The following is a 12904-nucleotide window of genomic DNA, read 5'->3' on the forward strand; positions in this document are numbered from 1 at the left end:
CAGCACTTGTTCTACTGACTTTAAATGTCCCACGCCAGATAGCATACCCCTTTCCTGTCCATAGCGAGGCTTCTTGTTTTTATTGAGACTTCCGTAAAACACTATAGGACTTAATATAGAGGCTGTTATCTCTAGAACTTCTTGGCTACGTGATGGTTACGTATAACAGCAGGTATTGAAAGTGACAGCCTTCTTCATTCCACGACCTCCTGTAGCTGTATAACCATTTTCACCTTACCTCCCAGCAGAGTAATTAAGAATTCTAAGTCGTTGAATTGAAGCCACGAACAGACATTCGCCATTTTCATTGTGCCATCTATGTCATTCTTTATTGATATAAAGTTGGCATTAAGAATGTGACACCAACGACAGAGCACCGCCAATTGACCGCAGCTCAGCTTTTAACAACAAATTCATCGCACCTTATGATCAGCCAAGACCAAAGTAGTTTTGATCTCTAGACAGAAGCTAAACACATATTATAAGAACCCTATAAAACCATCACTTACTTCAGGATATATTGGCCATTAGATACAGTCCTAGAAGCAGTGGTGGATCTCGAATGTGGAGTTTCTATATGCAATGGTATATAAGAGAAGTCTTAACAGCTATATAAATACTGGAAATGGCCTTTACTCTAAACGTAGATTCTCTTCATGTTCTCTTGATTGTTCGGAAAAGTGTGCGCGCGCGGTCATGGAATTCCTACAACTCTTCTCTCCAAAGGTATAAAAATCTCGATCCTTTTTAGCAAGACTACGTTCCCTAGATGGTAAGGCGTTCACGTCGACCAAGGATTGTGTGGATGTGAGCTTGGTGGCCCACGAAATCTTTTATCACTGATAGCCTCGAATTAAACTGCTGCTTTTCCGCATTTAAGAGCCATTCATCACAAAGCTTTAAAAAGAACAACGAAAGAAGGAAAGTGACAGCAACTCATGTATCGACGGTGAATAGTTCACGTCTCGATGTCTCAACCATCCAACAAGCCTAGTGTATAATATCGTAAGTAAAAGAAAGTCCTCGGGGGGACCAAGTTTGAAGTGAATAACAGCCTCGATGGCAAAAGCAGTGATTACGAACACTTTGCTATTTGAAACGGCTGTGCTTTTCAAAGGTGACGAAAATATATCTGTCTTTAAACCATGTTTTCCCTCTCCTCTCCTTTCCTTTCTGCCCTCCCTCTAAAAGGCCACCCTAAAAACCACCCACACCCCTTTCCAAAAGCTCCAAAAGACACACATGCACAAAAACCACGCAGTACTCAAACCATAAATACCAGACTATCTAGACAACAAGCCGCCAAAGCCCCCACACCTAGCCTCTAGGCAGGGATAAATTGAAGGGAAAAAAAAGAAGATCAGACCACCCCCACCCCCACGCAAGCTCAATAATAAATTCACCCAAAACGTAGACCGGTCCACCGTTATTACATTACAGTACATTATACCTCGGATGTACGTATATTATCTCGAGCTCCTTGATATATACCTGCCCACTCCACTCTACTACCCTTCCACTCCACTCTTCCTTCGGCCCAACGGACTGGGCTTGGCTGGGCGGGGCCGGGCTCGGCGAATACCTTGGTACGCGAGGCGGTAAAGGTATCCGGAAGAATGGAGGAAAGGAAGGGTTCGCTTGAGGATGGTAGAGAGGGAGGATAGATAGAGGGAGGGTAGGTGAGAAAATGAATGAGCTGGAGGGAGGGCTTTGAGAATATTACAGAACCTGTGGGTACGTTTGTGAGGACCCGGAAATGCGTGGAGAGTTGATAGCTCTGATGAAAGCAAGAAGCTGAGGAATCCGGACTGGGGATCTAAAGCTAAGATAGGAGTTGTTTGACGGCTTTCATTTGTTTTTAATTTGGTATACTCATTGCTTCTAATCATGGCCAAGCAAATGCATCGCTCTATCACGCGTCCATCCATGCATATTCATCTCATCATAATTCCCCACCATCACCCTAAATTCTTACCATGCCCCCCTAAAGCCTATTGCCCATATTAACATGCACAGCTTTAACCTGCGTATACCCCGCCAGCCCAGCCTCGCCCAGCTCCCGTCCGATACCACTCTGCTTGACGCCGCCAAACGGAATCCGGTAATCCGAGTCATTGCTACTGTTGATCCACACCATGCCCGCCTCGATGTTCTTCGCAACGCGATGCGCCCTCGTGATGTTCTGCGTGAACACTGCACTGCCAAGTCCATACGTACTATCATTCGCCATTTCTAGCGCCTCTTCTTCCGTCTTGAAACTAGCGATAACGACGAAGGGACCGAAGACTTCTTCGCGGTAGATTTTCATGCTCGGCTTGACACCGGTGAATATCGTGGGGGTGATGAAGAAGCCCTTTCCGTTTGCAGAGCCCTTGGTGAATGCCTCGCCTCCCGAGACCAAGGTAGCGCCTTCGTCTTTTCCGGCTTGTACGAAGCTGAGGACGCGCTCGTATTGCGCTCGTGTTACTTGGGGCCCTTGGAACGTGGTGGCTGCAAATGGGTCGCCGACGACGGAGACTTCTTGGACGTGCTCTTTGAAGGCAGAGACGAAGGAGTCGTAGATGGACTCTTGGACTAAAATTCTGGAGGTTGCGGTACAAACTTGGCCCTGGTTGAACATAATACCTGAGATATATTAGTTTTATCTAGAACAAAAGGACAAGGGAGAGTTACCGATATGAGCCCATTTAACGGCTTGGTCGAGCTCTGCATCATCAAAGACGATGAGGGGTGATTTACCACCGGTCTCAAGAGTAATGTTCTTCATGTTTATAGCGGCCATCTTCATGATCTCCTTACCGGTCCCAGTGCTTCCTGTAAAGGCAACCTTGTCAATGTCCAAATGTGTTGCAATAGCTGCACCAGCTTCCCTTCCGTGTCCATTCACGATGTTAACTACTCCAGGCGGGAAACCAGCCTCCTTGATCAGATTTGCCAGGTATAAGATACTCAACGGAGTCTGTTCAGCAGCCTTGATGACAATTGTATTTCCGCACGCCAGCGCTGGACCCATCTTCCAAGCCGCCATGGCAAGCGGGAAATTCCAAGGAATGATCTGTCCGCAGACACCCACCGGCTCCCGAATAGTATATGCCAACTTCGAAGGACCAACATCAATAGTCTGGCCATGGATCTTGTCCGCATATCCACCATAGTATCTGATCGTGCCCTCTGTTTCCGCCACATCGCCCAGAGAATCATTATAGATCTTTCCGTTGTCCCACGTCTCAATCGTAGCCAGGGTATCCGCGTTCTCTTTTATCAAATCTGAGAGTTTGATCATCAGGTTTCCGCGTTCGGTGGGGGTAATGTCGCGCCATGAGGGGTCTTTGAGGGCTTTGCGGGCTGCTGCGACAGCGGTGTCGATATCTCCAACTGTTGCGGCGTAGACGGACACAATGTCGGATTCATCACTGGGTCAAGTCAGCGTTGATTCATGCCGAGGGATACTCGTATTCCTGGCTTACGTGGGGTTGATAGTGGTTATCTTCTCGCCGCTGCTGCTCTTGATCCATTCGTTGTTGATGAAGAGACCCGTTGGCTGACTGAATTTCTTGCCATTGGGGGCAGTGAGTTCGATTATGAGGTCTGACATCTTCGTAGAGGTAGTGCTGAACGATCTGAAGGAAGGAGTTCCGAGTCTAGGAGTTGAGGTTGGACGGGGAGGGGTACGGGTTACCAAGCTGAGTAGAGGTGGGGGTGAATGTTGCACGCGTTTCAATACTATGCTTCGAATGTGTAAAGATTGAGAACAAAGGAATGGTGGCATCTGGCATTAATTATATTATAGAGCTTGATGTACTGTACTGGTACTTTTATACGTAGGCATTAATAATTAAATGCAGCTTCGCCGAGTGACACAGAAAAGAGGCCCGCGGGGTCTGCCCTTGCATTATGGTCTGAATAACATCCCGACTTAGATAAGCTGCTCGGGGTGTGGCTTCCTCATTAGGTTACAAGCATATAAACAACCCCGCGATAACTTCATAACATACCACCCCACCACCACTTTTGGAATGAAAGAAGCTCCGTTGCTCTGTTTAGTGATATGTTTTTGGCGTGTACATAGCGAGTTGTCCTCGAATTGTCTGTATTTATCATTCACAAGATAAAGCCATATCTATCGCTCCATAGCCTTACTTACTTACACTTTCCTGTATTTCTCAAGCCTAATAGCAACGTAATAAGTTGCAACGAAATTACGACACTCTAGTCTATCCCGGTATATTCCCAGCATTGTATTCCTTGCCATAGCTTTGAGTTTCAATACGTCAGCCTGCCCCTGCAATTCTTATATCCTATAGTGTTTTACGGCCTTCTCCATAAAATATCGCTGCTAGTTGAAAAAGCCTGTAGTGGATAGAAAAGCGGCAATAATATTGAGTCCCGCTTCTCTATCAGCATAAGAAGCATAGGCCTTAATAGAGAAGGCCGTAAAATACTATAGGAGTTAATGTTTTTCGTTTCGGACATCTCGGGACATATACTGTTCTTGCAGTTCCTATGACAGATTCTATCGGTGATGTTACTCAGACCTGTACCACTTAAAGCTACCCCTCATTCTCACATGCATAGAATTCATGCATGGCACTCAAATATTTCATCGCCATTTGTATCACTCTGTGCCTTGCTAAAAATGCACAACTGCCTAACCCAGACTCCTCGCCAAAAACCAATCAAAATATACATGGTGTCTTGTACAATACAGTCTGATATATACCCCATGCCATGCCTCTCTTCCACTCAATACTGCACTGTCTATTCAACAATCTTCTTTATACAGCCCAAATAGCTCCTTTCGATAGCCCTTTCAAAACCGTGCCACGCCCACCCCAAAAAGAAACTAACTGACACCTCCGCAAACCCAAAACTCCTACGACCCCCTTCTTCAGGGTCCTTGAAATGTCAAATGCTAATCCCCAGCTCCACCCAAGAAACAGACTGAACTCCATGCTGAATCGCTCCAAAAAAGCAAAGTGGTTGGTGAGGATTATGGATATATATGAATAAGAAAAATAGATAGTGCATCGCGCCAAGGGTATATTCGCAGTTTTGCCGACCAAACAAAATATGGAAAGGTGTCTTAGATCCTTCGTCGGTCGCCCGATATTATGCTAACTCTTGATGATTTTGCATTCATTTCACTCGCTAGAACCCCGATGGTGATCTGCGGATATTAGGAATACACAAGATAGATTTGTGTACTCGTTCGGATGATGCTGAGGTGGTGATTATATAGGTACATATATGTATAGGAAATGTGCGATGTGCTGTGTTGTCACCGTAAGCGAGGTTGGGAAAGGAGGCGGTTAGCGTCGCGAATGGTCACTAGGTGGTCCAGGCCAGCCTCTCTCGTACGGGCCTCGGGCATACGGGTCGAATGGCGGCTGAGGGCCTCCTGTTGTTGCAGGAGGCTGGTTCGGCACTGATGTCGGCAATATAGCTGGGCCGTCCCTCCGCATAGGTGGGAGGCTCTGGGCCCCTTGTGAGGGGCCGGGGGGAAACCCCGGACCCGCAACAGGGGGAAGTGAAGTCGGAGGGAGGGAGTAGGGTAAAGGACTGTACTCGCCCTGAGTATCGATTCTTCTTCGTCTAGGTGCTCTCTCAGGTCCTGGAGGCTGGTAGGGAGTCTGTGGTGGGGGACCTCCCAATTGTTGGCCCTGCCCTTGAAAAGACGTTGCTGAGCGGATGGAAAGTGGACTTGGTGGGGCCTGCATGGCAAGATGTCTCGTGTCCGGGTTTCTAAACACCACTTCCCTAAATCTGTCCCTCTCCCCTCGATAAAAGTCTCGTTCCTGATCGGACTCCCTCACCCTGCGCTCCAAGTCTCTATTTTGCTGCTGTAGTTTCTCGATGCTCGTGGAGGCCTCTTTCTCCTTTTCTTTCCTACGTTGTCGAAATCGCGCCGATGCTCCTGCGTTGCGCGCACGCTTCTCGTCAGCTAACCGCGACGCTTGGCGTACATCCACTGGGACCTGATACTGCCCTGACGACGTAGTAATCGTCAGGACTTGGATGGGATCGCTGGCAGACGCCTGCCTTGAGCTGCCTGCACTGCTGGAGTGAAGAGAGCTGCCTTCCTCTTGTTGTGAAGATGTAGGAGCGGGAGCAGTGTACGGACCTTCTGTAGTACCAGACGACCTTTGGTATTGCAGCCCTTGCATTCCGCTTCCTCCTGCGGGCTGCTGCATTGAAGAGCCAAACGTTGATCCTGGGAAATACGAAGATGTCGTTGGCGGAGCTTGGCCACCTTTGTGGTACATGAAAGACGCTGGAGACGTTTGGTTCGAGGGATTTAGTGATGATGCTGACATGCTGGGACTCGCACTTTGCGAAAGCGGTGCTTGCATCGAAGGCATACTGGTGCGTCGGTCTGCCCCAGGCGTCGAAGCTGTGGGTGGAAATCCATAATGTTGCTGTTGCTGTGTTTGCGCTGGGGGCGTTGGTACTGGCGGCTGTCCATCTGACGCTGATCTCGCCTCAATATTGTACGCCCGTCCCCTCAAGGGCAGGAAAGGTGATAGCTGCGCATCATAAGTTTGCCCACGCCCTCGTGCAGAACCTGTTGCCTGAGCTGGAGATCTTGGGGTCAAGATTCTGCGCAATCCATAGCCTTCTACTGCTTGGGTAGTGTCCGTTGGAGTTTGCTGGCCAGGGAATGTATGCGGTGTATTAATCGAAGGACTTGCACCGAACTGTGGATGAAGTGTGCTTGTTGGGAAGGGCGAATCTAGATTTGTACCACTAACTCGACGATCTGATTCACTGCTTTCAGGCTCTGTGGGGTTTAGAATCGAATGAACCCCTAGATCTCTTGAAGGCCCCGAAGACCTCCAGTCTTCTACGTTTGGTGTTGGTGCGCTACGAGCATGTTGATGTGATGGTTGCAAGTGCGGCTGGAATGCTCGAGCCCCTGGTGGGTCGACATGATGTCTTTCTGGCTGTCGCCCCCCCTGTTGAGGACCATCTCGAACCTGAACCGATGGTAGTGTTATTCTCTGACCATCCGTAGGTGAGCGAGATGCAGGACGAGACGCAGGAGGCCGCTGCGACATCGAGTCCTGATCCCCTAACCCTGGTTGGTCCCGAGGACCGGGACATTGACGTTTTCCACTTCCTTCCCAACTCTGTTGGTAGCTATGGAGCTTATATACAAAATCAGCAAGATGTTTTTCGAGGACTTCTGGAGATTGTGTTTCCGGGAATCTAGTTAATCTTGGATAAGTTCCCTGTTCTTCTCGAAAACCAGTGAGAGCGGGACTTTCGCGCAACGGGCACTTTAGGAGGTTTTGTACAGCCACAGCGAATTAGATCTCTTGAGATGGCCAGTAAAGCTTTCCCACTGAGCGGTGAATAGTCAGCTCTGGTATGAGAAAGATGGTTCGAGGAATTCGGATTTTGTCGTTAACCGCGGTTCATTACTTGTGCGTCGCACCAGGACCTCTGAGGATGTAGATTTGTTGCCTGATGTGAGGTGAATTGTCTTCAACAGGGATGCTTGGTGGTGGACGATGAATGATGAGGATGGCGGGCGGCGCAGGTTGCGTCGAAGGTTGATAATGTCGACGAAGGCCAGGTGATTACTGTACGACGAGTCACTGGACATTAGTTCCTGCGCATGCGAAGAATATAGCCCCGTTGAGCCGGCTGTTTGGAGAATGTGAATGGAAGCTTGGGGGACATACAAGTGGGGGAGGTGTATAGTAGGCGGGCCACTCAAGAGCTTGAAGGACAACGAGGGCTTGCGATTTGTTTGGGTAAGAAAAAGCCCCGAACTTGAAAGTTTCTACGGGCTGCTGAAGAATCCGCAAATAAATGTATCGACGTGTGGTTGTTTGTTGTTGGATGACGCTTTTAGCTTTACGCAGCTTTTCCACAAGCCTGCATTCTTATTGCATTGGGGCCCCCCAAGCTTTTGGGTTTTAATCGTTGCCAGTCCCACACCTCTGCCCACAGACCACAATGACCCTGACCGTACCAGCCAGAAAGGAACTCAAGCTGTCAGGGTTTCTGGCAGGGGCAGGTCTTCTAAGGAACAAGCTGGGGTCTGTACAGTAGACCTGGTTGCAGTAGTCAAGGTACCGGGGGTCTTTGCATGCTAAGATGATGCTGAACATGGCTTGTGCTCAAGATGGCTTAGGGCAAAGAAACACCTGGGAATCCGTCCTCGCTGGAGGCGGACCCAGCAGACAGGCCATCGCTCGCGCGGAAGGCGGGAGGCGTACCCCTGTGTATCACGTTATATTATGGCAGTCGGCACATGGGATACAGATGAGATGGGACTGGCACTAGGGCACACGAAGAACGGCCGGCAAGCGGTGAACAGTGAACACCGCTGAGAGAAAAGAAGATGAGACGGGGATGGGGGGCGCTGACTCCTGGGAAGTTGCTAGCCACTTGGCCGCCGCAAGGCGTTAGGTTGTTAGGTTTATATGCGTTATGAGAGGTCAAAAAATATAGCTAACTCGGGAATCTTGGGGATGGGGCAAGGGGGACCCTAAGCTAAGATTTTACTCGGTATAAAATCAGCACGACACAGCCAACTTGGACGCAAAAGGAGTAGCAAAAGGCGAAGCAAGCGCTATAAAGTTGCCCCCTAACCTTCTCAGGCGCTTGCTCTCCTTCATCCTCTCCTTTTGTAGATTTATAGCACACTTGTTCGGCGCCGTAAATAAAGGGGCGAACGACTAAAGACAAGACTCCTGCCATGTTGCCCCAGCCGTGCTCCGTACTCACTTGACTAAATTAGTAACCCGTTCCCGAACTTGCTCAGTGTCTTGCCATGATGCCTTGCAGGACTGCAGGTAAATATATTGCGCGCTTGGTCTGATTGACTGGAACGCTATCGGACTGCAGTAGTATATCCGCTGCCTGCAGGAAGCGTGTCCTGTCGTTGGTAACTTTTCAACTCAAGTGACTGCAGAGTTTCGATGCGGAGAAGGTAGGAAGGTCGCATCCGCATTGGCAGCCACCATTCAAAAAGTCACCGTAAGGTGTTGCTACAGTACGACTTTAGTATCGGCGCAGAATCCATGGGTCCTCTTCTTAAGCCACTTTACTTTACTCCGAGGGCTTTCTCGCAGGATTTTGCCTTCAATTGACCCCATAATTGGCAATTGAAGAGACGTGTTGGCTGGATGTTCTTTGCTTTTGCATGTCATTCTGCGTCAATTTCCAGCCCTGCAAAGTTTCACTTCCAATGACTGCCACGATCCTAGCCACAATCACGAGTTCGTCATGCAGTTTGAGTCCTGGATCCCAGTCTCCCACGAGGAACCCCATGTTGATCCCTAGATTTCAAATACGCGTATTCCGTAGCTCCATGCTTCAGATGGAGAAAACAGCAGCAAGATGATAATGATAATAAAGGTGCCCTCAATCAACTTCGCATGTTTATTCATGTCAAGTTACTATCTGCTCCAGATTTTGTTATTCCAAATCCAGGCCGAATTATTGCGAATTTGCTAGAAGACCCAAAGCCCAGGGCATCGGTGCCTTTCGGCAGCAAGATGAGCTGCAGTAGCTCCGTCTTGTGGGCTTAGAGTCCGCACGGATTCTATTGGGATTTCTAGACGTCCATCATGTGCCGATTCCATTTGTTGCTCCGAGATCACTGGTAAAAGAACTTGTGGGATCAATAATCCACAAGCAACTTCCCTATAGAAAAATACGAAAGTACTTCAGTAGAAGTAATATTAATTGCGCAAGTGATGCGTCAATCTACCATACCTAAATTGCGGTTTTGACAGAGTCATGCGCCACGCGACGTGCCGTGGGGGAGAAGGTGCACCGAATCTCCTTCCGCAAATCATTATTTCATACTGCATGTTATGCATGGCAGCCCGACACCATTTATACCTAATGCTAAAAACCCTGTCATATAATGGTCTAATGTAGATGACCGAATGCAGATCCAGTATGAATGAAGCAACTCTGCTTGTTATATCGCTGCTCTACTATGAAATATTTCGCAGGGGAATTTCATTGATCTGCTCAACCCTATATGAGCAAAGAAGATGAGCAAAGAAGAAAAAGGAGAAGGTCGCCAGGAAATATCCCTAAAAGGCCAATCAAAGGTCCCGCCGAAGAACATAAGCTTTTAATACGACTTTAGGCATCGGTTCATACTGCTGAACGCCGAGTCGGTGGTGCATCGTTCTTCCCGTTGTTTCAATTCGGTGATTATGTCCCCAAGGGTATGCGCCGTCCTCGCACTACAGCGGGCGTGATTGGGCTTGTGTTTCCAATCACAAGGGGCCCCAGAATCAGGGCAAGACGCTACAGATAGCCGGTTGGCCGTCGGCATTTGCCCCTGGGTCGTAAAAGCTGCAGAGGAAGCTTTAACCTTTTTCCCACATCACTTAAGGCTATAAATTAGGCTCGCATCACCCACCGCCAGCCTTTGACTTCTTCTGGCCTTAGAAAAAGACATCCGCGGGAACTCTTTCCTGTCCTGTTTGAGGAGATCAAAAGAAAGGAAATCAGACAAAGCTAGAGATAAGATAATCTTTGCGCTACCACGCCACGCATCCTGGCCTGGAATGCAGCTGAGCTTTAGCGAGTCGCAGACTCCAACTAGAGTCGAAAAATGCCCCGAATTGTGAAGTCTCATCTCAACTTTTCTGGGGCTGCAAGAACATGGAGATAGGCAGTTTCACACCAGTAAAATGCCTAAACCGCTCGGAGTCGTAACCCTAAAGTGTCAAATCCTAGATTGGGCTTGGGGTCCCCCTCAAGCCGATTCATCATTTTAGGGTCAGATCCTCCTCCCACTGCTGTGGTAAATGCCAAAGTTAGCGTTTCCTTTAGTGTTCCCCATATAACTTCCAGATCGCTCTTCCACGCCGTTCCGCTCTTAACCAGCGCCCCATGTTGAGTCGTCGGGAACATACAAGTAAATCCATTAAATTGCCTTACGTGGTGTTAGACAAAGTGGACGCGTATGCGTGCTGGGCAAGCGAGGTACTTCGATCGCCACCTAAGTTACATTGTTCCTGAAGTACCTGGCTTTCCAGCATTCAGCCACGTGGACGAAGACTTAAGTCGATACGGGTAAGCTCGTTCAGTTCATTTGACCCTTGCCCCGTAAGGAATAAGCATGCTTTCCAAATGCTTTGAACGTGATTGGGCAACCTTGAAAGAATTATCATCCTTTAAACACAAGTCCCTTTGAATTATTGCCTATATTTTATGCCTTATAGGACATGAATAATCAGAAATCAAGAAAACTAGTGTCCAGGCCAACAAAATGAATATTCGAACCGGCAGTTCTAAGCGGTCGTATATACTCCGTAAAACAGGGCGGCAGCCCACAGCATATCAGTACAGTAGTCAAGTTCAAATCTAGGACAAGGCGGACGCTTCTGCATGGTGTATATTGGCATCCCGCTTTTTGCCTAATCCCAAGATGAGATAAACTGCATGCTGGCCCCTGCAGCTGCAGGCTACCGCATAAAGCACTCGATAACGGACGTGCATCTGGAGGTATCGAAACAGTCATGTGGCTCGGCTGTAATTTGGAGAGGAGATTCGCAATAAAACCCGCGAGGCGCTTCAAAACGGGCTTGTATACCGAAATACATGTCGCTGATCCGCTTCTCTTCTGTTCATGAGATAGTCATCATGTCATGTATCCTTGCCTCAATGCTAACGAAAGAAAAGTTAAAGTACGTAAAGCGTTCCGACTCGCTGAGTCTGAGTATGCCTACTCGGAGGATCAGCAACCTAGAACAAGCACAGCCGCGAGCGCGAGCTTGAGCGTCCTGAAGCGCGTCTATGGAGTGTTGTCTGGAGTTGCGAGTAAAGAACATACGAAGGACGCAATTCTTACTGTGTTTGGCATCCACATGATGATGACAAAAGTGCCCCTGCTGATTCCGAGCGATTTCTTCGAACAGTACCAAAGCCGCACCAGGTGAAAATTTTGACATATTTGTTCCCTGTCCTCCCACGTGGCACAAGATAGAAATACCTCTAGCACTAAAGTGCTTGTTATCACTCAGTCTACTCGTAATAATAATTGCCGGACCAAGCACCAAGCTCGACCAACCCGAATCCTGAGCTTATGGAGGCGTTATTGCACACTTTTAAGTCATTGAGTGATTGGCGTGACGCGACAAGATGGCGCTTAAGTAGGTGATTGCCTTGTGCACGTGCAGCTGACTGACGTTTGATCCTTGAGCTACTCCGTACTCCAAAAACTTAGGGGGTAGTTTTGCCGTGACCCGAGGAAGCGGCACCGAGTTTTGAACCTACTTCAAGCCGCCTGGTACATTGAAAAGCTATCGTGATGAGTGCCGCTTTTCTAGATCCTACGCTACACCCCACCAGCTAGAGATGCACGATAAACATCGTTCGGATGCGGTGAGTGTTGCGAAACTCTGTCTTGCGGGTTCCAACTTAGCGGTCAAGACCCCGAAGGTCTAAATCTGCGCGCTTTGCCCATAGACACGATTGACTTGTTATATCTGCAGAGTGACGAGCTGTGATGTGCAATGCGGGTAGAGGAACCCGGTTTCGACTACATTCATCAGCCAGTCATACAATGCTAGGTCTTGCTTGTTTAATATTTCAGGGCTGATAGCTGCATGCAGAAAATAGCGTCAGCCACGCTTTTCAACCTGGGCTTCGACGTGATCGAAGTGCATATTAACTCCATGTTTTAGCTAAGTTGCCAGGATGGCTGGTCTAAATTGAATTGTCCAAAGCGTATTTCAACGACTTAGCCTGATAGACCACAGCACGGGACGACCCGTTTGCATGTTGGGCAGTGTTGCCTATCACATCGCTTGCCTCATAATAGTCTAAATAATAGTGAGGGAGAGGACGTCGAGGCAGCGTCGTTGCCGAATACAGCGGTCAGCCGTGCTTGTAAGAAATGACCGAAGCTGTTGTAAATGTTGTA

At 48.5% G+C, this 12904-nt stretch overlaps 2 protein-coding genes across 2 annotated transcripts; both read right to left on the reverse strand.

Moving 5' to 3' along the window:
* Positions 1–1984: 1984 nt before the first annotated feature.
* aldA_0 (Aldehyde dehydrogenase) lies at positions 1985–3769 on the reverse strand (the record flags this gene model as incomplete). The annotated part of the gene is made up of 3 exons (XM_031149214.1): positions 1985–2625; positions 2674–3413; positions 3468–3769. 3 exons carry the CDS (start codon positions 3767–3769, stop codon positions 1985–1987), a joined length of 1683 nt encoding a protein of 560 aa, XP_031006015.1.
* A 1540-nt stretch (positions 3770–5309) lies between these two features.
* Positions 5310–7606, reverse strand: LHYA1_G004253 (uncharacterized protein; the record flags this gene model as incomplete). The annotated part of the gene is made up of 2 exons (XM_031149215.1): positions 5310–7277; positions 7436–7606. 2 exons carry the CDS (start codon positions 7604–7606, stop codon positions 5310–5312), a joined length of 2139 nt encoding a protein of 712 aa, XP_031006014.1.
* Positions 7607–12904: the final 5298 nt, after the last annotated feature.

Source organism: Lachnellula hyalina (assembly GCF_007821495.1).
Source record: "Lachnellula hyalina strain CBS 185.66 chromosome Unknown contig00052, whole genome shotgun sequence".
Taxonomy (NCBI): Eukaryota; Fungi; Ascomycota; class Leotiomycetes; order Helotiales; family Lachnaceae; genus Lachnellula; species Lachnellula hyalina.